Consider the following 27,508-nt stretch of genomic DNA (forward strand, 5'->3'; position numbering starts at 1 on the left):
ATTTTCTTTGGGTTGAGGTTTGGTCATTATCATTTTGAAGCATTGTTTCAATTTTCATCATTCTTTCCAATTACATCATTGGAGTTGTCAAGTATATGGTGTGTTCTTCAAATCAGTTCTCATAGATTTTTTCATGCTTTTCTGTATATGTCTTATCATAAAACACATCAATATTCTATTACATTGTTACATCCCTTTATAAGTAACATTTCATACTATCAATCAATAAATACATTAAGAGTTGATCACAGTCTTCCAGGAGCTTGCAGTCTAGTTGGAAAGAAAGGCATTAAACCATGAATATCTGCAATATTGCAGTGAACAGATGGGCTCATCATTGTGGGTATGCTGTTTAAAAATTGCAGTTCCTCTATGCCATCTCATCCTATACAACTCATTTGTCTCCTCCCTTAAGACCATGAGGATGTGTATGCCATGTGTTGTAAACCTTCTTGCTTGTTTGTTTGAACATTATGTGGGTACCAGTTCAGCTCTTCCTGTTATCTTTAGCTTCTGAATATCTCTTTCATGACTTCTTGTGTGCAAGTTGTCATATAATGTGACCTATTTTTGCCCACTGCACTTCTCTCTATTGCCCTTTGAGTCAACCAGAACATTGTGTCACAAGTGGGACTTGAATCAAGGAGTCTTCATGACTAAAGTTCAATGTCCAAATACATACTCCCTCTATAGTGTAATAAAAAGAATAGTAAAGAATGCCAAAAATTCCTTTATATATTCAAATAAAATGACATCATTTTCTTAGGATAACAATATTTGAAACTTAATTTCTAAAGTACAAATTCTATTTTGAAACTTGAAATGTCTGAGGCCTTAGTTCAGGGATCTTATAGGTAGGTGTTTCAGTTTAAGAACTCATACCATTTAATGTGCTATCAAAAAGTAATGACTTAAAACACTAAATGTTAATGACAGATCTGGTTTAAATATTATTGTAACATAGGTTCCCTCAGTAAAAGAAATTTAACTGAGGTAAATTAAGGGTACTGAATTAGTTGTGAAGAGGAAAATAGGGCTATGTGGGCAAAAATTTTAAAAAGCCTTCATTAATCCAGGAAAATTGAATAAAACATTTTATATTCAGAAGGAGGTTATACTTTGGAAGGACAGAAATCATTATGTCAAATAATGGGGCAAAAGTACTGTTAATAGAAAGAACTTGGCTTTGAATCCTCAGTTCTGCAACTTACACCATATGTGTGACCATAGGCAAGTAATTTCATCTTTCTGGGCCTCAATATTCTAAGCTGTAAAAAGATCACATGATTTATTACAACTAGAATCAAGTCAAGGAATTATTAAGCATTATGGGTCAGGCATTGTGCTAAGTACTGGGAATACAATGAACATTCTTTTATTCTCAAATCTATTAAGCATTTTTCTGAATCCATATTAGCAACTGAGAATTTTACAGAGTTCAATCATATTTTGTGCTGCCTGTTTTTTGTTTTTGTTTTTCAACCACAGCATGTTCCCTTTCCTTTAGACCTTCTTGAGGTCACGGATTTTTTTTTTAATTTTCAAATATCACAATGGTTCATATATATTAAGTGCTTAATAAATATCTAACAAGAATAACACAGAAAAACATATGATAAGATTTGGGTCCACATCAGTAGAGGGAGTAGCCTCACTGATGAAGTAAAAGGATTCACCAAAAGATTTAATTTCTGCATTATTTTTGATGATAAAGTGCTACTAAGAAAAAAATGCCAAATTTTGGTATTTTTGTTTCTTTTTTTCAATACTATAAATTATGTCCTAAGACTTGCTTTGCTCATGCTATTTATTTTATGTAAAGGTCTCTTTTGAAGTAGCTGGTGGTACCATGAATAGCATACTGGGCTTGAAGTCAGGAAGACCTGAGTTCAAAGTTGACTTCAGACATTTCCTAGTTGCATGACCCTGATCAAGTTACTTAGTCCTTGCCTCAGATTCCTCAATTGCAAAATGGGATAATATATAAGTGACTGGGTTGTTGTGATTGGCACAAAGTAAGGACTGAATAAATGCTTATTTTCCTCCTCCTATTCCCCTAAAGGAATCAGGGATTTCCTATTTATAAAAAGATAAAGAGTGAAGCTTTTGTTATTTTAATTCAGTTACTTCAGGTTCACAAAAATGGAATACCAATGGGCTATGTTAGCAAAAAATAAGCTTCTAACGGAAAATCTTGTACTGCTAAGGGCTGGAAGTCACTGAAGCAATTCATAACTACAAGTGAACTCACTCCATCGATAGCAGTATCCTCAGACAATGACATAGGCTGGTCCTTGCCCAAGTCTGGAATAAAGTAATGTATACAGACTGATAAAGATAAGGAAGTGGACAAATTCAAAATTTTCACCTTGGTTTGCTTTTCTTGAAAAAGCTATGCATGAGAGTTGGTTACAGCTTTTTGGTCATCTTGAAGGTAGAATCAGGGAGCAGCTAGGTGGTGAAGCAGATAGAGCAGCAAATCTGAGCTCAGACACTTGACACTTACTAATTCTGTGACCCTTGGCAAGTTACTCAACCCTCCTGATTGCCTCTACAATCAGACTGACAAGTTGGTTGGATGTTCAGAAATTACTTTTTAACATGGCTGAAAAACATGGCATAACTGACTCAAAAAATATCAATTCATGGGCTGTATCTAGATCTACACATGGCTTTTATTCATGGAGGAACTGAAAATATTTGCTATGACCTTTTACTTTCTTAGTGTACTAAATACAAGAAATGAAGTGGGAAGGTTAATGGCATATATAAAAGGAGGGCCAATGCAAATATTCTGTGCCAGATTAATTTCTTTTTAATTTTAGTGATTTGAAAAAATAATTTGCAGTGCTTGAAAATATTGATTTGTGCATATAAATCATACATATGATTTTAGCATTTGTAGTGGGTGTTCAAGAAACTAGATTGATCTTAATGACCAACTCAATTTTGGATTAAAAAAAACTATTTTATATAATAAAACCTCTTCCCCACAAGCATAAAAAAATTATTTACTAAATCGGGAATGAAAATAAAATGCAAGCAAGGATTTCTATTAGTTTCTTTATGTATTTGATATCCATTACAGTTGATGAAATATTTTATTTCACATCTTCTTGACCACCAAATCAGGAACTGATGAAATGCTACTAATTCAACAAAAAGGGGATCTTATTTTCTAAAATACAATTTAGGGCATTTTGTTTATCCTCAGAAAGGAGGTTAATATGAACTAAAATCACAGTTTAACATAACAGGTTGAACTACCAAAGTATTCTTTTGCTTTTCTCTTCTCTTTGTAATAATGTAATATTTTAATGTGTGGTCATCAGGAAAGAAATGGTGACTCATACTCATGGTAAATTCTTTATACACTGCATCAAAGGTGGTAGTATCTGTTTTTTATTCTTTACAACGTATACTGATCCAATGAGACCCCTGAAGCAGGAAAGGACCTAGAAATCACCTAATCTAATATCCTCATACAGATATGGATATTGTGGCCTAGAGAATGGGTTTATGAGAGAAATTAAACCCAAGGTCACAAAACTCAGTGTCAGAACTAGACTTTAGAAACCAAATCTCCTATTAGTACATATTTCTCTCAATTTAATAATCATTTTATTAGGCCTCAACGATATGCCAGGAACTCTGCTAGTCAATGGGGATACAAAATACAAGAAACAGTCCATATCTTCAAAGAGCTTCAATTCTCCTGAGAAGAAACATCAAGCAGACAGATATGAAAATGATATGAATTCTAAGTAATTTGGGGGGTGAGGAGGGATATCAACCACTAGTACAAAGTAAAAGATCTCTGGTAGTACACTACACTTGAGTTGAAGGGGATCAGGGATTTTGAGAGGGAGAGCATTACAGGAGTGGGAAATGGAATATCATGTACATAGAACTAATTGGCTGCAGCGTAGCATAAGTATAATGTGAACTCACTCTAGAAAACTGGGCTGGAGACAAACTGCGAAGAGCTTACTTGCATGCTTAACAGAGAAGTTTGTCTTTTATCCTAAAGGGTTAAAGAAGCCACTAAGTTTCTTGAATGACAAAGTCAGACTTGGAATATCAGTTTGATAGTTTTGTGGAAGATGAATTGGAGGCAAGGAGATGAATTTGAAGACTATTAGAATATTCCAAATAAGAGGTGAGAAGGGCCAGAACAAGGAGTCAGAGGTAAGAGATTTTGTGGTAGAAGAATATACTCAGCACTTGACTACTTAGTTATGGGAGGAGGAGTAACGTGGAAGAGAGTAAATAGTTGAGGATGACTCCAAAGTTGCCAACATTGATTATTATCTTTAGGTTCCACAGGACATAGTTTTGTATAACCTCAAATCAATCAACATTCGTGTAACATCAACCAATCAACAAACATTTCCTTAAACACCTATGTGCCAGGTGCTAGGTAACCTGGATGCAAATGCAGAGATTAGTACCTGCCCTAAATGGTGGCAAATCTTAACTCTCTGAAGGTGGATTTTTTTTTTTACACAACTCAAGGTCATTCAGTGCCCAGTCTCAGAATTCATAAGACATCAAGTAGTCTGGCTGGTTTTCAGTTAAAAAAATGTAAAGTAATGATTACCCTTTCTAGGCTGACTCAGCCTAGAAACTGTCTGAAGACAATTCTCAAATAGGGGTCTAGTTCTCCTGAATGACTCATCTTTTTGAGATTTACCCTGTATGGCAGACTTTGAGAATGGCAACGGTAGCATTACTTCATAGTCATATCTTCAGTTGTTATTCACATAGATGGTAGTAAGTTATGCTGGTTGGTTAGGATTTGCAATAGTCCAGAGGTGATGAGTTGTGCCTTGGATAAAGACCAACTGGAAGTCCTTCATGAATATCCTACAAGAAAACTGTAGCTGGCAAGGCACTAGGAAAAGGTTAGTAAAATTGCAACAGCAGTGAGCTGGAATCTGGGTTCTATTTCCACATCTGCTGCTCACTTGACTAGGACCTGGGGCAAGTCACCTCACCTGTCTGGGGTTTAGTTTCCTCTTCTGCAAAATGAAAGGATTGGGTAGATGATCTCTTTAAGTCCTTTCCAGTTCCAATATGCTATGAGTTGGTATCTTTGACTTCTCCTTGATGCACAGCTTTTATACATAGAAAGCTCAATCAATATTTGTTAAATAAATGATAACCCTTAGTCATTTCCCCCTAAAACATAAATAACCAATATTAACTAATGTTAGACACCTTAAAAAAATCTCTCACTAAGACATCAACCACCTATCAACTAAACTTGGAAATGTGGAAGAATACAACAAAAGAAAACACATTAAAATTCTAGCATTGAGAGGGTCATATTTTTTCTTATGTTACAGTGGTAGTACTTGAGGATGAATGGCAAGAATAAGAATAGTAACTGGATCTGCAATTTCATTTGAATAAGAGAACTTCTTATGAGGGAACTCTTACCAGTGCAAGTTGTTACTTTATCAGCCATGAATAGTCTTACAGTTGCCAGGAACTTTCAGAGGTAGAGTGATTTGCCCATGGTCTTATGGTTAAAGCTGGAAATTGAACTCAGGTCTTCCTGTATCCAAGGCCAACTCTGGTAAGGCACAATAGTTCTCAATTTTAAGAAGGGTGATAAAGTAATTTGTTACTAGATAAAATAATTTATCATCAATAATTAACTTCCTATCCTAATCCTGCTAGACTAGGATCAGCATACAGAAGCTAAATATAAATGAAGGTTTGGCTTATAAACTCACAACTTTTTGATCAAAAACTGTAACTGTGCATCCAGAGAAAGAACAATGGAATGGGAATGCAGAATGGAGCAAAATATTTTCTCTGTGTTATATTTTATTTTGTTTTTTCTCATGGTTTCTCCCATTTGTTTTGATTCTTCTAAGCAACATGACTAATATGAAAATGTATTTAATAAGAATGTATGTGTAGAACCCATATAAGATTGCATGCCATCTTGAGGAGGGAAGGGAGAAAATTTAAAACTTAAGAAAGTGATTGTTAAAAACAAATAATTTAATTAAAATATATTTTGATAACTGGTTTTCAATATTAAACAAAAAACTATAACTGGATCATTTGGCCCAAATCTTAACTGGGTTATTAAAAAGGTGGTATTATTATTATTATCTGCTTTCAAAGATATCTACAAGTCTTTAAAAATTGGGGGAAAGATTAAGTATTTGAAAATCAAATTTAACTAGTTTACCAAGCTGATTTCAGCAAATAAAATAGCTTGATTAAAAAACAAACCAACTACAGACTTTTAAAGGGAAAACACATCAACAGAATAGTCAAGAAAGTAGACAAATTTGAAATGCAATTCATTTGATACTTATTACCCAAAATTTAAATGTGAAAGTACCTTGTGATTTTCAAATTTAATTGAAATAAATGTTACAGTTCAAATGTTACATAATGAACATTATGTGAAATAATACATGCTAACACTATAAGAAGACCAAGTAATTCATCCAAATTAAATGTAACTCTGGAATGGTCAATTTAAAGTCTCTATTTTATTTTTTAAATACTATGTAAACTAAAAGTGATTTGTAATAAAACATAGTTTCAAATTAAGATACCTTTCCTATGATACCTAACCTAGAAGCAGAAAGAGAACTTCAACATTATATTCTATGTCCTTTTGTTCAAATATACTTGAAAATGTTTAAAATCTGTGGAATTTTATAATAGGAGTTCAGACAGCCCCTTGTTCTGTTGCAGTTATCTTTGAGAGGTTTGTAAATATAAAATGCTGTTTTGCAATTCAAAATCCCTACCACGCTTTACTGGATTATCTCAGTGGCACTTTTTATTACTAAATGCTGATGCCATTATAAAACAATAAATTCCAACCACTGTATTTACAATGCCATAACATTCCATTTATTATATAACTGCTGTACTGATACTTTTGTATGCTACATTATTGACTTTCAGAGTAACGGAAAAATGCACAGATCTCTCTTCTCCCTAAAGAAGGACTTCCTTACTGCCTGGACAAGATGATATTAAGTAGTAATGATACTGTGTGAATCGCAACAAAGATCTTTTCTTCCATCCACCATTGTTTCCTACGCAGTTTGCCTATTTATTGTCATTTTAAACTTATGCTATGCTCAGCCTAGTGGGTGTGTGCACACGTGTAGAGGGATTGCTCGTCTACCAGTAACCTCTATTCTTAATTTTTATTCTTTTTTGCACTTCAGCTTTGGGATGAAGAGAAAGTGAGCAAAAACCGCCAAACAAACCCCTAAGTAATCCAAATGTAAAAACCAAATTGGCGGGGCTTCATAAAGGCAGCGAATGCCAGGGCAGAGACCACAACCAAGAAAGGCTCACGAGTAAACAATTTATTTGCACAGAGGATGAATACGTCGCAGTACAAAACGCTAGTTACGAGTGCGTGGAGGAAACGAGTCAGCTTCTCCCTCTCCGTCCCCGGGAGGGTCCCAGGGCCGGCGGGACTGGGGTCCGGGGCTGGGAGAGGGAAGCTGCAGCACGACAGACGGCCTGACGCAACCAGAGTCAAGAGCCGGACAAGGGAGTGGGAGCAGCGGGACGCTCAGAGCCTAACTGGCCTCTCGGTGAGAGGCTGGGGCAGGGAGCCGAAGGGGGGGGTCGGGTCCAAGGTGCGCCGGGCCCCGGCCTGGACTGCGGAGGGTCGGCCCAGGCGAACCCCACCCCAAGCAGCCAGCAGTTTAGCCAGAACCGTTTACCCTCCGATCCCAGTCAAGAGACGAAACGATCCCCGCGAGCTTCAGCCAGGCACGAGCACCTGCCCGAGACACCCGAGTCAGCGGAGAGACCGACTCCACTCACCTCATCCCACGCAGGCGCATAAATTAGAGAGCCCCACCCCATTCTCTCCCATCCTACACACCCCCACTCCCTTAGTTTTCTCCAACTCGGACAGTAGGAGGGGCCGAGCAAGACCCCACGAAAGGGGCGTGACCAACCAGCTACCAAATCCTTTCCTCAGTAGCCGTCGGCTCCTTGCTGCGCACGCGCCTTCGGACCTTACAGTGACGTGCGCAGACCACGTGACGCCCACCCCGACGGGCCCCCAGCGAAGCAAGGGGAGTGTTTCTTTTGAGGAGAGACGAAAATTTTTTTTAAAGTATAATAAAAACAGGACGCCGACTAGCGAGCTCGTGCACGCGCTTAGCTAGGCTGGGGGAGGAGGGGCAGGGCGACGACGCTGGCGCGGCGGATTCCGCAGGAAATTCCTCCGTCGGAGTGCGCGAGACGCCCCCCTGCACTACGCGACCACAAAGGTCTACGCTCGCAAGTCCGGGGTGTCCACAAATAGCTTAACGCGCGCGCGCGAGGCAGAGAGCGCGCCAAAGGCTAGGAAGCAGGCCTGCGGGCGGGCTGGGACGAGTGTCAAGCGAGAGACGTGGGAGCGGCGTTTACGCCGTGTGGAGAAAGGGCACTCACAAATAAATGTGAGGAACCTATAAGATGCTGACAAATGCCACCCCCCTCCAACCCCCGTGCACTCTGCCCAGCGGGAAAACACATAGCTTCTTACTCCTACATGCACACTTCCCTGTTGTTCATGCCGGGCGGGCGCAGGAGTGGGCCCAGTTCGCAGCGGCCTCGGGGGAGAGCTTCGGCACTACCCGACAGACGGCTAGACGGACGGGTTGAGAGGGCCGGGGCGGTACCGGCACTTTCATTTTTTTCGTTAGGAAACACCCCGCTGCACAGCGTACAGAAGGCGACGTACCTCTTTCACCCAATCTGCACTACCCCCCTCGTCCCTGTCCCCGCGTGGAGGAAGGGGGGACGCGGCGAGGCTTGCGTGTGTGGGGGAACCCCGCCTCCCCCTCCCGAGTTCCGCGCCTCGCGCTCGGACCCCCAGGCTCGACCTCGGCGGGGCTGCGCCGCGTGCCCTTCCCTCTCCCCTTCTTTCCTTCCCTCCCTCTCCCCAATCCCCTTCCCACCCCAAATTCCTCTTTTTCTACCCCTCCCATCCCCCGGGGGAGAGGGAGGCGCTGATTACAACTCTGAGGCCCAGAACAGAGAGGGCAGAAAGGGGTGAGCCGGAGGGCGAGAGGGAAGGGAGGAGCGGGAGCGTGAGGGTGTAGGGAAAACGCAGACCGAGTCTCGGATTAACGGCCGCTTTCCCCTCCCCCTCCCTTCTCCCCTTCGCCCCGCCCCGCCCGGGTCTCCTCGCCGCTCCCCCTCCCCTTCCTCCCCCTCCCCTCGAGTGTCTTTCCCCCCCCTTCCTCCTCCCCCTCCCCTCCCCTTCCTCTCTCCCCTCCCCCTGCCGTCGCCGCCGCCGCCGCCGCTGCTGCTGCCGCCGCTGCTGGCAGCACCGCCTGAACTGAAGCGAACTCCACAGCCAAGTGAGTGAGGAGGAGGAAGAGGAGGAGAAGGAGGAGGAGGAGGAGGAGGAAGGGGAGGAGGAGGAGGAGCGGGAGAGTCAGTGCGCGGCGGCGGCAGCGGCAGAGGCGGCAGCGTCGGGGACCAGCCCAGAGAGACCCCGAGCCCGCGGCAGAGGCGGCGGCGGAGCAGGCAGCAGCAGCCGGAGAGGAACACCAAGCGAGCAGCCCCAGCGGCGGCGGCGGCAGCGGCAGCGGCAGCAACCACAAGCCCGGCGGTAGCGGCGGCGGCGGCAGCCGCTCCTCCTCCTCCTCCCAGCGAAAGCGGTTCCCCCAGCGCCCAGAGCGGGGCCCCGCGGAGATAACCCCTCCTCCCCCCGACCCCGCCGGCACTCGGGAGGGGACGGGCTGAGCTGGGCAGCGGAGGCAGCCCCGGGAGCGGCGAGCGGAGGGAGGAGGAGGAGGACGAGGACCAGGCGGCTCCGGGACCCGCGTCGTGGGAGCAGCGGCCGCGGGAGGCAAAAGTGCCTGCGGGGGGTGGGGGGGGCAGAGCGGGCGGTTCGGTTTCCTGCGCTGTGGGGACAGTCGGCTTCCCCCCCTGCCCCCCGTCTCTTCCTCCCCTTCCTCCCGTCCCCTTCCTTCCCCGCAGCGGGCGAAGATTGCAGACCCTCCCGGAGCAGCCCCCGGCTTCTTGGGGCTCGCCCCCCCGCCCCCGGCGCCCCCCTTTTCTTCCGTGGCGGCGGGCGGTGTGAGCTGCGGGGCTTGGAATATGGTCGGGGAAATGGAAACGAAGGAGAAGCCCAAGCCGACCCCCGATTACCTGATGCAGCTGATGAACGACAAGAAGCTCATGAGCAGCCTGCCCAACTTCTGCGGGATCTTCAACCACCTCGAGCGGCTGCTGGACGAAGGTAAAAGGCTCCCCAGCCTCCAGTCCTAGTGCCTGGCATTGGCCTCGGGGGCACCCCCCCCCCCCGGGGCCGGGGGGCGACTTGGGAGAGCGCGGCGTCCGGCCGAGGCCCAGGGCCCGCCTGCCCCGAGGAGCTTGGCTGGAGCGGCGTGGAGGCAGCTTTTGGGAGGGCGGGGTCCCCGGAGAGCCGGGCGGCGGGGCCTGACGGAGCGGGCTGGGCTCGGGAAGCGCCTGCGGAGCTTTGGCAAACTTGGTTTGGCGGACCAGGGGGGTCGCTCCCCGCCCTTGCCAGGGAGTCCGCGCCCCCCACCTCCCCCTTCTTTTGGGGAAGGGAAAAGCGCAGGGCTGCCGACCCCGTCAGACCCCTCACTCGGCCGCCCTCGCGACTTGGAGTCTGAGTGTTAGAAAAGAGCGAAAGCGAGCAGCGTGCCCTTAGAGCCGGAGCCCTTGATCCCCAGAAAGCGGCCGCTCGTGGCCCCTCGGCCGCCGAGCTCTTGCCCTCCCTCCCAGTCTTTTCGGAGCCGATTCTTCTGCCCGCTCCTCCCCTCGCCTTCCTCTGCCTTGTGGAATTCCGTTTAGTCTGAGGAGCTCGCAAATGTTCCGAGAGAAGTTGCCCAGCGGGCTTTCTTTGTTTATACTCGCACATAAACGCCACCGGACAGGGGCTAATTTGACTGAAGGGAGGACAAAGTGACCACTGAGCATTGTGTCCTTTTTGATTTGAGGAAGCGAAACCCATCCGAGTTTAACTTCACTTTTTGGGGGGGGGGGAGACTGCCGGACGAGAGGTGAAGATGACGTGCCCGGAGGCGTTGGGCAGCCGCGGGCAGCTTGGGGGCCGAAGCCGGAGTTAGGGACCCGGAGAAGGGCGCTGGCGAGCGCCACTTGGGAGCTTTGGTTTGTCTGGTGGAGGGTTAGGGTCAAGAGGAGAGAAGGGCAGTGTGGGGTGCCGTGTGGAAACCGAGAAGCAGGCGTTGGTGGGGAAGAAACTTGACCAGTTATTTAGAGATGACTGAAAATCAGATAACATCGGGGAAGGCTGGCTTTTTCAGGAATATCTCGGAAATGTTTCATAAATATCTCAGGTTTATCTAAATTTATATAAAGTATCCTACTAAGGAGTGGGTTGGGGGGAGCGGCTGGGGAGGAAACCCCGTCAGTTCTGAGTGTCACTAAAGAACAAAAGACCGGAAATGTCTGGTGATAAAAATGGGTAAAGAAGAATCTGAAAGGCCTCCGTAGTTCAGGAAATCATGGAATTACAATCCATTCTAATAACTCAGGGTTTTTTTGTTTAAATTTTTTAAAAAGCCGACATTCTAATCGGCCTTTTTCATGTAAATAGAAGCATTTTATCTATGAATGTTTCGAAGTACCGGAAAAGTTAAACTGTCCCTTTAAGTATTTCTGCTTTTTCCTATTTGTGTTGGCAGTTGAGTGGAAGAATTGTGGAGGCAGAAAACTTTCTGGAATGTCCCAAAAAAAAAAAGTTTCAGAACTCTTAAATTGAGTCTTTCCAAATGTGAGCACTAAGGGGCGCTAGTTATTTTTTTTCTTGAGGAATGATAACTGCGGAATTGATAAAATTTTCAATAATCTTTTTTCTAAATTGATTTGTTGAACTTTTGAAAATCCACTACGCATGTACATGTAAATGTTTCATATAGATAGTTGGTAAAAGATTTTATGAAAACTCAAACACTTTTGGTACGAATTAAAATAGTCTGTTGAGATTTTGACCTGGCAAATTGAAAGATTAAGTTTGCGATTTCAGGAATGGATTTTCTGGCAGTGGTGCATATTTTACACGAGCTATAGTTTAGGAGGAATCAAGTACCTCATGGCAGTTAAAGAGATGTAAAAAGAAATAAAAATAATCTAAGACAAAGTCATGCCAGTATTTTGTGATTCCTAGCTAGTGATTTCATGTTAAACATTCAAACTCAATTTATAACCTTTAAAACGGAATATTGAACACAATTACTCAAGGAATATTTCTGAAAACATTCTATATTGTGCCTAACAGGAAAAAACCCGAAAATGCTAATAGAACTTGCATTTTAATGAGTTTAGAATCAAAACTCAAAAGCTTTCCTTCAATCTATTAAGCCTTTAATCTTTGCTGAATCATAAGCAATACAATTAACTATTGCTTGTTAACCCTCTTTAAATCTGAAAAAAAAAGTTTGGGTACTGAAAATAAACTCAGAGAAACAAAGTTTACCTTTTCTTCTTCCATTTTTCCTGAGTTGAGAATGGTAACAAACACTGGGTTTTTTCTTTTAATTTTAAAGGTTGAATACCACGAATTTATCTTTAAAAATGATCTTCCTTTCCAATGTTTACTAAAATAGTAATCCTCACATTTAATCCTAAGATATCACTTTGAATATATTGTGAGTTACAATTTCTTCAGATCCCCAATGTAAAGATTTCATTTACATGGTAACTAGGATGTTTGAAATGGACAGCGTAATATCTAGGAAGTTAAATTGTTTTTTATCAGTCCAGCCCAAATCTGCCAGAAAGGGGGCTTTTCTTTAATGTGGAATGAACACTTTCTTGCAGTTGTTGGAAATGGTAAACTTAACCTGAATCTAAATTTATTTTTTTTCTGAGTGGAAATTGATAAGTTCATATACTATGCATATCAATCTTAACTACTTCTGAAGTACTTAAAATTTTTTTTTCTGCCAAAATACTTAATTGCAACTTTAGGCAGTTCTTGTTTCTTTTGATGTGTTTTTTAAATTGTTTCAAACAAATTATATTTTGTCAAGACTCTGTGGTTAGAATTTATTCCTACCTTTGTTCCCAAAACAAATTTTTCATATGCAGAATGCTTTTTTGTTTTTGTTGAGTTTTATAAATAAATATACTAGTTGAGGAGTATTGTGTGATTTTTCTTGACTTGTATAGAAAAATCTTGCAATAGAGCACTAAACATTTTAATTTTTAATCTTAAAATTCCTATGAATATTTTAAGATTGCTTAGCTGTTTTGACAGTATATATATTTAATAATAGTCACTCAATTATATAACTAATTATGGAAAACGACACCCTTAAGAAAAACTTACAAGTTTATTTTGCATTAATTTATATTTTTTTATATTGTTTATAAAATACTATGTAGAATTTGGATACCTGGCAATTTATTCATAAATAGTACTGTTGAAACTTAGTGGTCAGATTGATTCAACCTAGAGGTGCAATGTATGGCTTCAAGGAGGATGAATTTTCAAATTACTATACACTGAAAATTATTTGGGTCTAAGTATATTTGGAACAGCTATAAAATTAGAAAAATAATGTGTATGTCTTGTTGGCCGAGTCATTGATGTAGTTTTCAAGTGGAAAGGGAATGTATCAGTCCATTAGGAACACTAATTGGTGATAAAATTTAAAACATTTACTTTTGTGTGGAAGACCTTGAAAACAATGAAAACATGCTAATATAAAGTTTTATATTAATGAACTGTATTGGAGAGCAACATCAGATTGGCGGAATAAAACATAGAAAAGAGGCAACTATTGACTTTTGTTTATAGAGGGCAAAGGAAAAGCCACTAATTGACAACTAATTTTTTATCCATCATGCTATTTTGGTGAGTTAAAAACTGCTGACAACCATAGAAAAAACCATTTACATATGATAGGAAATGTATAGCCTCTAATAATCTTCTAATATTTGATTATTTGAAAGTGTTTATGCACTTATGTGTCATAAGAGTACATAGAAGAGTACATAGAAGGAAAGAAATAGAATCAACTTAATTCTAATTTTTTAAGTGTCTTTTATATGTAAAGTGATATAAGTATTGGGGGGCATAAAGACAAATGATAAAATCCATCCTATACTAGACTTATTTGAACATTGTTTAATTTTTATTTATCAGTGTTTTTCAAATTGAATATCCTTCTGACTTAGTATACCAGTTTGAATTGAATTTTTTTCCCCATTGAAAAGAAGTGAACACAATTTGTACTTGAGTGGTGTTCTCAGTTTCCATTTAATTTGTATTTTAATGTTCCATTGATAGTGCTTCCTTTTTAAATATTTGAATTGCACTGTCATATAATTCATCAAAACTATTTTAAGTTGTTAATGCATCTTATCACAATTACACTTGGTATTTAATCAAGTAATTCTTAGTATTATAAATGATGGTTATGTAATACAACAATATTTTAATCCTCTTGAAATTCTATTAAGAGACATTGCTATCCACCTCCATGTAACCATTACACAAAATTTTGGTTGTTAGTATTCAAGGGATTTATTTATGTATGTATATACGTATATATACACACATGTGCTTTCATGTATATATATATATACATAAGCTCTCAGAAGAGAAAAATGAAAATCAAAGGCATGGGAATCTACTTTTGCACTTGAAAATAATAACTTGTGATAAAGATGTAACTGAAGTTAAAAAATCTTTTTAGGAACTAAGATTTTGTTTTTATACAAAAAAACTTTAAAAATTATAGTAAGAGGAAGAATAGTAACCTATTAAGTTGTAAAAAAATGATATTTTCCTTGTTACCCAGGAGGTGTCAGCAGCTGTATAGAAAGTGATAATGGAAAGCGAAATGCTTTGACAGAATTTTTTTGATCTTAGAGGTTATGTTAATTCAAAATATTTGAAATTAAAGTTTTTAACTCCCCCATGTAAAACAAAAACTGCATGTAGACTACCCATATGAACTAGTGAGACTGAATTAGGATATCTGCCTTCCTATTGATGAACTTAAGTGATTGTTACTTTGAGGGACTAGTAAAAATTGATCACCCTATATTTACATAACATAATTGGAATAATAGCAAAGGAATAGGGTCACTTATAGGTGAGAAGATTGGTTTTTTTGCAATATGACGTAAAGAATAATGATCTGCATTAAAAATAGTCACTAATTTCACCTGTAAAGGATTTTTGGTGCTTGTCTTTTGGCTGATAGGGTTGACATCTGAAGCTGACTATGTACAACAGGAATTTACTACAGAAATAGATTTTAACAAAAAATGCCCTCTTCTAACCTAATTAAACATAATTCAGAAATTTCTTATTGTGGTCACCATATCTTCTTGCCTCATAACTTATTTTCATATCTTCATTTTTAAAGAGATCTACCCCAGTGGAGTTCATATTATTATTGAATGATGAAAAATGTCTTTTATGTAAAGAAAAAACCAACGAAATAAACAGGTTAAGTATTTTGTGACATGATGATTTGATCAGTGAATTTCAAGGGACAGTATTAGATAAGCTGAATTTGTGGTTTAGTCTAGTTCATTCATTCATTCATTTACTTCAGAAAAACTGACTTGGTGCATCTACAATGCAAAAGCTTCCCCATTGGGTGGGCATCAGAGAATGTAGTTAAATTGTATTTGGTTTTATTAATGCATGACTAATATTTTTTAAACCAATTAATTATGTAACTTTCTGCTAATGAATGGCATGTGGGTTGTTTTGGAAAATTTTCATTTTGAAGGATAAGGAAGGAGACTTCTCACATTTTAAAATTTACATAACTGCAGACAGTCTCACTAATGGAACAATGACGGATTATGGACCTCGATTCTTTTTGAATATGAATGTGTGTGCAAATTAAAAAAAAAAATTGAGTCTTTAGGGAATATTTATACCACCAGTAAAACAGCTTATGATTTTCATCTCCATAAGTAACTTTCAATTAGTAGAAACTAATTATTTTCCAATGTAAATCTCTCTATATCAGTAACCAAAAATATGTTGGTTACAACTAGCTGGTTTATCTATGTTCAAATTTGACCTTTTTTTTTTTTTTTTTTAATAAGTAGAAAACAAGAAATAGTATTCTGGCTCAATCAGATGCTGATGAATTGTACAGGAAATTCTTCACAGTAGTTAAATAACATGTTTCTTTGGGTGCTCACTATATTGGCCAAAATGAATTCTAAAACAATATTAGTTTAGTTTGGTTTTCTGTATTTCTATAGGATATTTTGTTTAAAATGTTAATTTTAACAGATGTATTATTTTTAGGAAAATTCTGAAATGACATTAAATATTTCAGACTTTTTGAGAGTTCAATTTATATACATTGTTGCTGGCAGTGAAGAATGGTGACAATACTGTTCTGGAAGTTGGGGCATTCTATCTTAAAAAAATGGCCCAGAAAAGGCGCCAATGTAATCTTATCACCTAATTTTGTTCGTTGAAAATATGCTTACTTCATGAAACTTTTTTAAAAAAATTCAGAACCCACTCCACTTTAATCAGTTTTGAGTTTTTGAGTGCCTATTGCATATTTGTTACAGAGCTAAGAAGCAAAATAGTTTCTGTTGTCAAAAAATTTGTTTAGATAAAGTAAGTTAATTTGGTACAAGTTTTATATTCCAGATAGTAAACCAGCCTGTCTCAAAGTAGGAGTAATGAACTCCCAGAGTTGGCATAGAGCTTGACTTTCCCTGGCTTTTTGGGTTACGTGGCTGTAAAACAATCTGATCTATAACATGGGCTTCATACCAGGTCCCTGTAGTCTTCATGTAGAATGAGTTAAGGTGCATTTCAAATGTGTTGAGTTTAGAAGTTAGATGTTCAGTTTCACAGGCATTCTTTACCTAAAGTGTAAAAGACACTATGCTATGTTCATGGAATACAAAGATAAAAATGAAATAGTCCTTGACTTTCAGGGTGCTAGAAATTGCTTCTACAGGGAAATTTAAGGACATGACATATACATAGAGAAATCAATATGAAGTGTTCTAAGGGAGAGGATATTAAGAAACTAAGATAGGAAATCAGGAAAGTCTTCTTAGAGGACGTGGAACCTCACCCTGAGCATGGAAAGAAGGTAGTGGTGATAAAGTTTATTCCAGGTTTGCTTGGAGAGCTTGTGTGATGATATGAAGTTGGAATGCCAAATTCAGGGAACAACCAATAGATTAGTTTGTCTTCAATATCTTGTGTGTGAAGGAGAATAGTATGAAATAAGTCTGGAAAAGGTAGGTAGGAACCAGATTATGGAGGACTTTAAATGCCATATGTGCAACTCCGCATATTTCTTCTTTCCTTCTAGAGGTAGTAGGGCTACACTGATTGGGGGAGTGATATCCTCAGGCCTTTAGAAAACTTGTTAATTGGCGAACAGATTGGAGGACTATTTAAGATATTTCATTAATTCATGGGAGAGCTAAAAAGGGTCTGAATTAGGATGATAGTAGTGTTAATGTAGAAAAGGGGACAAATGTGAGAGATGTTGTAGAGTTATGGTTAGTAAGATTTGGCAACTGGTCTCTGGATTGGGAGAGAGGAAGAAGGAAGAATGAAGGACAATGAGGTATAGAACAAGGGCTACTGAAAGGATGATGTTGCTCTCAGTGGAGATTTTCAAGTTGTTCAGCCATTTTTGACCCTATATGGAGTTTTCTTGGCAAAGATACAGGAGTGATTTACCATTTTCTTCTTTAGCCTATTTTACAGAAGAGGAGACTGAGTCAAAATAGGATTAAGTGCCTTGCCCAGAATCACATAGTATCTGAGACAAGATTTGAACTCTCCAGGTTGGTACTCTGTCCACTGTACCACCTAGCTACCCCTTTCAGCAGAGATAAGAAAATGTACATGATTGGGGAATTTAGATAGGAAGATTAGGGTTCTTTTTTTTTTTTTTTCTTCCACTTTTCAATTTGAGATGCTGGACATGGAGGTATGGGCTTGGAGTCAGAGGACCTGAGTTTGAATCCAGTTAGCCTAGTTTATATTCTATGCTTCTCTTTCTTCTGTAAAATCCACCTACTTCACAGGGTGGTTGTGAGGAAGGAAAGCTCTTTATGACCTTTAGCCTCTCATGTCAGTGAGTTAGTAGCCTTTTTTTCCCCCGATTTTCTGACCTTAAGTCTTTGTCCAGTGGATGATAAGTAAAATATTCCAGTGTGCTAGGAGAATTTACTATTGTTGTTGGAAATGCAAAAATACAAATTATTTGTTTCATAAGTTTGATTTAATCGGATTTTTTTAATTGGATTTTGATATTTTAAAAAAAAATATCATGTGTATTTGTTAATGGAAGTTTTTTATCAGACATGAAAATTTTTTGGTTTGAATTTTTCTTTAGTAAGTATGGAGAGAAATGTGGGGAGAGAAATCTGATAGGATGAATGGTGCTAAAGGCAGTGTTGCAAAATGGAAATAACATGTAACTGGGAGTCGAGTACTAAGTTCCAGTTGTTGTGCTTCTCTCCCTCCCCCCCCCTCCCCCAAGTTAATAGTGATTTAGTCTTGGGCAAGTCACTTTAACCTGAGGGTCAGTTTATTCACTCATAAAATGTGAGTGCATACTTCATAGGATTATTTATACCCCAGAAAAAATGTTTTCAGAAATGCTTTGAATACTATAAAACATAATTTAAAAGTAAGGTAGTTTTATGATGATTAATAATCAGTTATTGTGAGAATGAGGAAAGGTAGAGGAAAGGCATGGTATTTTTGAAGGGCTAATTTGACTTACAGCCAGAAAACTTTGTTTAAGATCCTTGTACCAGCACTGCTTAAATTCTCTGGTACTTAGTTTCCTCATCTTAAACGATGGGCTTGTATCTATCTGTGATGTCATTTTTTTACCTTTGATTTGAGAGATCATTATTGTCCTGATTTTTTGAAAGTAGCATTTTGTTCGGTCTCTTCTCAAAATTGAAAGGAAAAATTGTGAATTACACAAACTTTTAAAAACAGATTTCTCTAACCTGAATTACGTAACAAATCTAAACTCCAAAGATACAATTATTTTTTAAAAACTTGATTTGTTTAAAAGCATTGGTTCAAAATTCAGCTGTGAACTGTAGAAAGTCATGTTGGCTTTAACAAATCTCAGAGGAAATAAATAGATTGCACTATTTAATTGAAATGTATACTAACCTGCAGTTTAGTATACTTGTTGAAAATTTTTTCTCTAAAAGTCTTTTAATATTTTTTTAATAAAAATCTTTAAAAATACTTTTATTTGGTTCCCTTTCTTCCATAGTAGTTTAGGTAAAAAATTATTTGAGGGGTCTTGATTCTCGTAAATAAAAACATTTCTAGGAAATGCAAATTAGGATTATTTGCTTTACAAAAGGCTTCAGCTAAGAATTCCTTTAACATCTTGTTGTGTCCTATCTCTCCCACCCCGTTTGCAAGACTAATTGATTTTAACTATTTTTTTAGTAACATCTATTCCATAAAAAATCCCCTGCTGGGGTATCCATTACTTCACATGTGTAGAAAGTTAATTTGTTTCTATTTAGAAATGGTGCTTTATACATTTATCAGGGTATGATTCTTGCTTATTGTCTCTCGTATTTTGAGAAGTTTGATGTTAGTCAATACAATAGAATGTTTTAATTTGGCCGTTTGACGTAGATTAGAATTTGGTATTTGTCTTGGCCTCTCTTGGACTCCATTTAAACATGTTTAATTAAAGTACTCTAGTAATGGTAGTTCACTATGAGCCTTAGTTTCCTTGTCTACAAAATGGAAATGATATTTGGGTAGCTAGATGGAACACTGGATAGAGAGCACTGGATCTGAAGTCAGGAAGATTTCAAACGCAGCCTTGGACATTTCCTAGCTGTGTGACCCTGGGCAAGTCATTTAACTTCTGCCTCATTTTCCTCATCTGTAAAATAGCAGCTACCTCACAAGGTCATTGTAAAGATCAAATAACATAATATTTGTAAAGTGCTTAGCAAATTGCTTGGTACATAGCAGGTGCTTAATAAATTCTTGTTTGGTGCTTAATAGATTCTTGTTTACTTCATCATCTACTTTATGGGCTTTTTTGCTGTCAAGGGTTTTGTAAACCTTAAAGCACTATACGTATGTTAGTAATTAATAATAAAGATAAAATTGTATAGTGTTTTATAGACTTATATTTTCCTTACAGGAAGCCTCTGAAGAAAGATATGGTTATATTATCCCTTTTTTCCCAATGAGGAAACTGAGGCTCAGTGGTTCATTTACTCAGAGTTTTTCAACTTAGTTGAGTTGTGACTCAAATCCAGGTATTTTTGACTTTTAGTTGAGGACTCTCTTCCATGCTATCTCTAAAAATAGTTTTACTTGTAAAGTGGTTCCATGTCATGGCATCCAAAGTCAGGGTTATAAATAACATCTAGGGATCATAGGATTTAAAGCTGGATAAAAGTAGCGGTCATATAGTCCATCGCCTTCATTTTGTAAATAAAATGAAGCCAGAATAATTAGCCCAAGGTTGGAGTTAGTAGCAGAGAAGGGGATTCAAACCCAGGTCTTCTGAAGTTCAGTACTTTTAATGCTACATTGCCATCTAATGTAGGGTTGCAAACTTTTGTATACAAAGGGGGACTGGTAGTGAAACTCCCTGTATACTCCTTAGGTATGTATGTGTCTGCATGTGTGTGTGACAGACACACACATACCTATATATGCTGCTAATGGCAAAACAGGCTATTTAGTATAGAGTACTGAAGGGGTGCGGATAGCAAAGTGCTATGCTGCCAGACTTTAGAAATATCAGTATGATAGCAGTAGTATCTGGTGGTCTATGCTGTTTTAATTTCGACTGGGTCTGACTTAGTGACAGATCATTGACTAGTTGACATCGGCATTCTCTGAAACTAATTTTGTAGTTTATAATGTTTTAGAAAACTTTATATATAATAATTGTTAAGTTTTAAGACTAGAAACCAAATAACATTATAGTATAAAACCTTGATCTTCATAAACTCTTATCTGAAGAGTTGTAGGGACTTTAAGCTATTCTATAAAAGATAAATAGAAGTGTTATTGAAATATGAGACAGCTACTTTGATGGAAGTGGAAAAACAACTTTTTGAATTATATGGGGAAAATTAAAGTTACTTTATGAAGTAAAGCCAATGACTTGATAATTCTTTAATATAGAATGCTCCAAGAGAAAGATTCACCTTAGGCTTCTGAGTGTCTGTGTATCACATTTTTGCTCATTCATTATAATACAGTAGGGAAACCGAAGGATAGAGTCTTGGGTATTGTTTACACTCAGATAATATAGTATATTAAACCTAGCCTGTATTTTATGTACTTATTACTTGTTATTATCTAGTTATTTATGTATTGATTATTCATGAGGAAACTTAGTTACAGATGGACAGTTTAATGCCCATTTAGACTGCTAGGTTGTGTAGAGTTTTAATATTGTTAAGTGTCTGAAGTCCAAAGGTATACTTGCATCAGCCTCAGATTAACATAGGATGAATAACAGAGCAATTTGTCAGCTAGGCAGCCCTGAAAAGTGTCAGCAAGAAGACTGATAATGATGAATTGGATCGAAATGGGTGCTGCAGTAGATAGCTGCTAGATCCCATTTCTGAGGCCAAAACCTTCAGGAATGACATCTGATGTGTAGGTATTTGCACAGTAATTAAATGAGGAACTATAGTTCTTTGCTTGCCTGAATAGAACAGTAACATATACGTTTTACCATGTAAGAGTTTACAAATGTTTAGTAGCATAAAGTAGCAGATAAACAACATACAATGTTTACAACAGGAAGGAATTTTCACTTTGGGAAGCCATGTCTGCATCCAGTGTTGGGTAAATTGGCACTATGTACTTGTCATATTTGAAATCTCCAAATTTTAAAAACTTAAATTAGTAGTGTTTTTGGATAATAGCTGTAGCCATGGGGCTTATCATTGCAAAAGTTTCAGTTAAATATTTTTTGTATCTTTTGCACTACCTACATTTTCCAATGTATCCACACAACTCTAACCACCCTTCCCCCCACCCCAGACCTTAAGAGTCTTCCATTATAACAAAGAAGAAAAAGGAAGAGTGAAACTAATCTATGCATCTAAAAAACCTGATTTTCACATGTAGTGTTTCATATCCTAGTTTCTTGCCTCTGCAGAGAAGTCAGAGGAGAGATGTGGGAAAGGTAAGATGCCTTATCATATGTCTTCTTTGGGGTTGCATTTGCCTTTTGTAATTTTTTTCAACCTTCACTGATACTATATTTAATCAGTAACATACATAGTCATCGGAAGTTTATGCAGAAAAGATTCAAGGATATTTGTACTGATTGGTTTTTTCAGCCACCTAAAGTCTTACTGTCCTGTCTTCTCAGAAGTTAAACATCATATTTGTTAATACCAGGGAAACCAGACCTACCTGTAACTGTAGGTTGGGTTCTGACAATCATCCAGTCAACAATCATTTATTTAGTGTCTGCTATGTACCAGACACTGTGCTAAGTTCCGGGAAACAGAAAATGGCAACAACAAACTCCCGTAGAGAAACCAAAACCCATCACACCAATCCCTGCTCTCAAGGAGCTCATAGTCTAATACTTGGGGTGCCTGTTGACCCTTCTGGTTATAGGTAGTGCTGTTTGATAACAAGAAGGCATTTGATCATTGTGATTTTGCATCTTGAGACCAACATAGAGTCCACTCCAAAAAAAATAGCACATCATCTGGTCAACAATCAAGTAAAATTCTTGTTTTGCTTTTTTTGTCCACAGAGAACTCATGAATCCATCTGTGAAGGTATAGATTAATTGAGAACTAGGTCAGCAGAGGGAAGCATTCACACATGTGGCCACCCTCTTTGGTGTGATAATTTTTGAACAGGGTCATTGTTATTGTATTTTCCTGCCTTTGTATAGTACTTCATACTGATGTCCTTTGAGACTGGTTATAGGCCACTTCCCTCTTCTGTTTTCTTTTCTCCCCATAGCCCATGGACTTGATCCCTTCTCTTAGTCCATGGACTCGATCCCTTAGTTTGCTGGTAGTGCTTATTCTGTCATCTCAGTTTCTCTTGTAAGTCCCCAGGAAAATGGTATTACAAATTATCAATCTTATCCCCTACTGTATCTCATAAGAACATCTTTCTCCTTTTAAAAGTGTTTTCTTTGGCTTTTTAAGTTAGTAATTATAGGGAAATGCTTAGCTAAGTAACAGAATAATGTCAAAGTTAAAAAGTGCAAGATACCAAATCCCATAGTAGTTGGTATTACAGGTCTCTTTTGGAAGGAAAGATGTGAATGAAACCCTCTTGGTCTTTCTGGACTCCTCTTATGACTCGTTTTTCCTATTCTTTTCCTTGTTTTAAAAGGACAAAGAAGGAAAAGCTTTGATTTAGTGAGCAGAGATTTATTATCCTTATCAAAATGTAGCCACTTAAGTGCATAGCTTGAGTGTTTACTCCTTGTCATCCCAGCCCTGTGTAGGTTAGAGGTGAGAACGATCTATTCAGGCTCCTAATCTGAAACATTGATGTAGTACCTGGTGAGTTTCTTAGTACCCTCCAAAACCCTGTCTCCCTCTGTTATGGATTGGATTGCCAGCGCAACCCGGAAGGCCATGGGCTTTGTTGTCCCTTGTATTCTGTTGTGGTTGTGGCACTTGTACCCTATACTACAATTTTTGCCTTATGTGACTGAGAGATCATCTCCTCTTCTGTATTTTGAATTTTCTTGCATTTACCTTTTAGTTAGTCTCCTTTGCCTTTTTGGGGGTTTTAGCTTCAGTTCTACCATTTTATTTGGATGTTTGGTTAGGGAAGCACTTCCTTAACCTAGCCATGAAGGTGCTTAATTTGGGTTTCATACCATATTGCAAGTGACCTTGACTTTGCTTCCTATATTTCTCTGGGAAATTTTATGGCTTCAGCTCCTGGAACTTCTGACTCATCGTAATCCTGCAGCATTTTTAAAAAGTGCCTGCTATATGCTAAGTACCTAACTAGTATAGTGGGAGATAAGAAAGACAAAAGCCAAACAGGGGACAGGGGTTTAGTTATATACTAAGGCACTAGCATCTGGAGGGATCAGGAAAGGCTTTCTGTAGAAAGTTGTGCTTGAGCTGAGTTTTGAAGAACTCTGGATTATAAGAAGCAAAAGTGAAGAAGTACATTTCAGGCCAGTGTGATAAAGTACAGAGATGAAGAACATTGTGAAAAACATTTTTAAAAGAATAGTTTGATTAGGCACGAAGGAGAGTAATGTATCATAAGGTTGGAGAGGGAGGTCAAAGCCAAGTTATGAAAATCTTTAAATGCCAAGGAGAGGAGTTCACGCTGAATTCTTCTTTGAGGTGATATGGCATAGGATCCTCCTAGAGTTTGAGTTGGGAGTTGGCATAGTTACATCTTTGCTTTAGAAAAAAATCACTTTTGCAGCTTGGTAGAGGATAGATTGGAGAGGAGAGAGTCAAGGTGGGGGAAGGAACTAGGAACATATGGTAGTAGTCTAGAAAAGAGAGGATGAGACTTCAAACTAAGCTGTATGAATAGGATAGGGATATATAGGAAAGATACCATAGGGATAGAAATGACAAGATTTGGCATCTGCTTGGATATGTAGGGTGAGGTTGAATGAGGAGTCTTCAGTATAAAAAAAATAGAAAATTTGAGGTGGGGGTAAGATAAGGCAGGTGTGCAGCTAGTGAAGTACTTAATTGTTCGAGTATAGAAGGTACAGTCGTCTATATTTTTTAGTATAATGGAGTTGGAGGAAGCTCCCAGATGGATATTTAGTGTATTAATGAATTTTATTTATGCCAAAATCTCTTACCTGGTTCATCCTGTGTCTAATAACCTTTAATGGCAAATACCTAAAGTTCCAGTAGATGGGGTTGTTAATTCATGAAAGGGAATTTTTTCATGAGTAAAATGAATTATACTCCCTATTTTTCAGAATAGAAAGGCAGCATTTCTCTGAAAAGTAAGGGACAGGTCTTCTCCAGAAGTGACTGTGAGTTTATTAATTTATATGATGCTCAGGATAGTACAATTATAGTCTCTTTTATTAACTTTAGTAGTTTTAAGTGCACTTATGGTACAGTGGAATGTGTCCTATGTTTTGACCTAGGACTCAGGTGACCTGAATTGTAGTTTCAGATGTCAAGATATGACTGATTCTGGGCAATTTACTCAGTTTCCCTGGTGTGTGTGTGTGTATTAGAGTTTGAAGGGATTTTTAGAAAGTCCCTTAATCTAACCCCTTCATTTTTACACATGAGGAAACTGAGGTCTAGAGAAAGGAAGTGACTTGATATGCTGATTATGATTAGTAGGTAGCCAAGTTGGGAACTTGAACCTAGGTCATATGACTTCAAATCTAACATTCTTTTCATGATGTCATATGATCTTGATGGCTTCTTTTAGTTCTAAATTTTTAGATTTCCTTGATCCTAAGAGGAAAAACCAAGGTTTTAAGTATCACAGAATCCTACTTCAACCCATACCTGTACAAGAATTTACTCTATAAAATATCTTTCTTACCCTGACCCTCAAGTGATCACTTAGCCATGTTAAAGACTTTTTGTAAGGTTGAAAACCTATTTCCAGGTGGTACATTGGATACTTCTAATCATCAGGCTGTTTAATCTTTTTATCCTATTTATATTGATACTTTCTTGCTTTTATGTCAGTTTCTTTTCCAAATATTATACAAGGAATCAATTTAGAAAAAACAGGCTGATGGAGGAGCATTATCTGTATCTGAACGTGTACATGTGTACATGTGTGTATATATATATATGTCTCACTTCTGTAAATGGAGAGAGAGGAGGCTCATTTTCTCAGTTCTTATCCAAAGTCATTCAGTCTTGGTCTTTAGAAAGCATGACACTCACAGTTTTCTTTTTACTTCATTGTCATGATGTGTATCGTTTTCCCTGACTACTGACTTTATTCTGCATCAGTTCTTCGTAGTGAAAATTTATTATATCTCAGTATGTACTCAATTGACAGGTACTGTGTTAGCCACTGAGAAATATAAAACAGGAAAAAATTTGTACTTTCAAGGAACTTACATTCAAATGGGGGAAATAGAAAGTTCATGTATAAGTATGTATAGAATAACTCAAAAGAAGAGAAGTAGTACATAAAGTTCATTGCAAAAAACTTGGGAAGGGAAGTGTACTAGCAGATTTGGAGCTTTGGAGAAGCTTCAAGGTAGAAGAAAATGGTGCTTTAGCTGATCTAACTTATTTTGTTATGATTATGTAGTGCAGTTTGTTTAGCCGTTCTTCAGTCGGTGGGCACAGTTCTTTGGTAATACAAAAAGTGCTACTACAAATATTTTGGTGCATAATTTAATCTTTCTTTTCTGTCCTTGTCCTCTTTGGGGAAATATGTCTGGCAGTGAGTGTGATATGGATTAAAATGTAGGGACATCTTAATCACCTTTTAAAAGTGTAATGGCTTTCTACAATGGTGGGAACAACTCACAGCTCCACCAATGGTGTTACAGTACCTGTCTTTCAAAATGGACTCTATTTTTTTGTCATTTTTACCAATTTTCTAGGGGTGAGATGAAACCTCAGAGTTCTGTGGGTTTGCACCCATTCCTTCTCCTTCCATATCAGATTGAAATGTGTTTGATTTGAAATTTGTTTTGAAGAGAGTATGCTTTCAGTCTGTCTAGTTATATTAATGCTATTACTAGTACATAAGTTTTAAAGTTTTTTGAGATTTAAACTTACCCCGCAACAACTCTCTGAAGGTAAATAGTCGTTAATAGTATTTTCCTTTTATATATGTGGAAACTCAGACTCAAAAAGATTAAATGACTGGTCAGTATCTGGATAGCTAATAAAACAGTATTCAAACCTGGGTCTCCTAATTCAAAAGTTGAATAAATGCTTTTTGTTCTGTACAGCAAGCTTATATTAGACTTGAAGTTTTTTGCTACATATGGAGTTAATTTGTTGGACATTGTTGCACTGTTACTAATGTGGTGATGAAGTGTTTTTATTAAATATTTTTCTATGTTATGTTTATAACATATATTCTCTCATTGAAGTGAAATTTGAAAATGTTACTTTTTGTGGTAGTTTGCTAACTTGAAATGAGGAAAATTCTCCTTCAGGGTTGTTGAGGGAGGAGTAATAGTAATGAATCCAGTGACTTTTTCAATCTTTAACATTCTTGGCATCTGTACTAATTTAAAGTGTTGACCACCCTCTCTGGAGTTTCCTAACATTGCTCTCTTTTGACTTTCCTTCATTTTCAGACTTTTCTTTATCAGTCTCATTTAGCTGCATATTCTCTCTCTATATCTTGCTGCTGTAAGTGACCACTAAAACTCTGTCCTAGTCCTGTCTCCTTACACTCAATGTGTGATCTCATCTTCCCTTGGGTTCAGTGATCAGCTGTATATAAAGCAGCCCCAGTCTTCTGTTTTGAATTTCATTCCTGTATCACCAGCTGCCTCTTAGACATTTTTCAAATTGGACATCTCTAAAGCATCAGACTCTGTCAAAGGCA

General features: G+C 38.5%; 1 protein-coding gene across 11 annotated transcripts in view; it reads left to right on the plus strand.

The window, feature by feature from the left end:
- The first annotated feature begins 8,777 nt into the window (after positions 1 to 8,777).
- Positions 8,778 to 27,508, plus strand: part of QKI (QKI, KH domain containing RNA binding) — a 211,124-nt gene continuing 192,393 nt past the window's right edge. For 3 of the 11 annotated variants that reach the window (XM_072637721.1, XM_072637713.1, XM_072637722.1), the window contains exon 1: positions 8,778 to 10,243. In XM_072637721.1, the coding sequence (XP_072493822.1) occupies positions 10,102 to 10,243 (142 nt within the window). In that variant the 5' untranslated portion in view covers positions 8,778 to 10,101. The remainder of the gene's footprint in view (positions 10,244 to 27,508) is intronic. The other 8 variants (XM_072637712.1, XM_072637717.1, XM_072637716.1 and 5 more) reach the window with 7 other exon arrangements.

Source organism: Notamacropus eugenii, chromosome 2, assembly GCF_028372415.1.
Source record: "Notamacropus eugenii isolate mMacEug1 chromosome 2, mMacEug1.pri_v2, whole genome shotgun sequence".
Lineage (NCBI taxonomy): Eukaryota > Metazoa > Chordata > Mammalia > Diprotodontia > Macropodidae > Notamacropus > Notamacropus eugenii.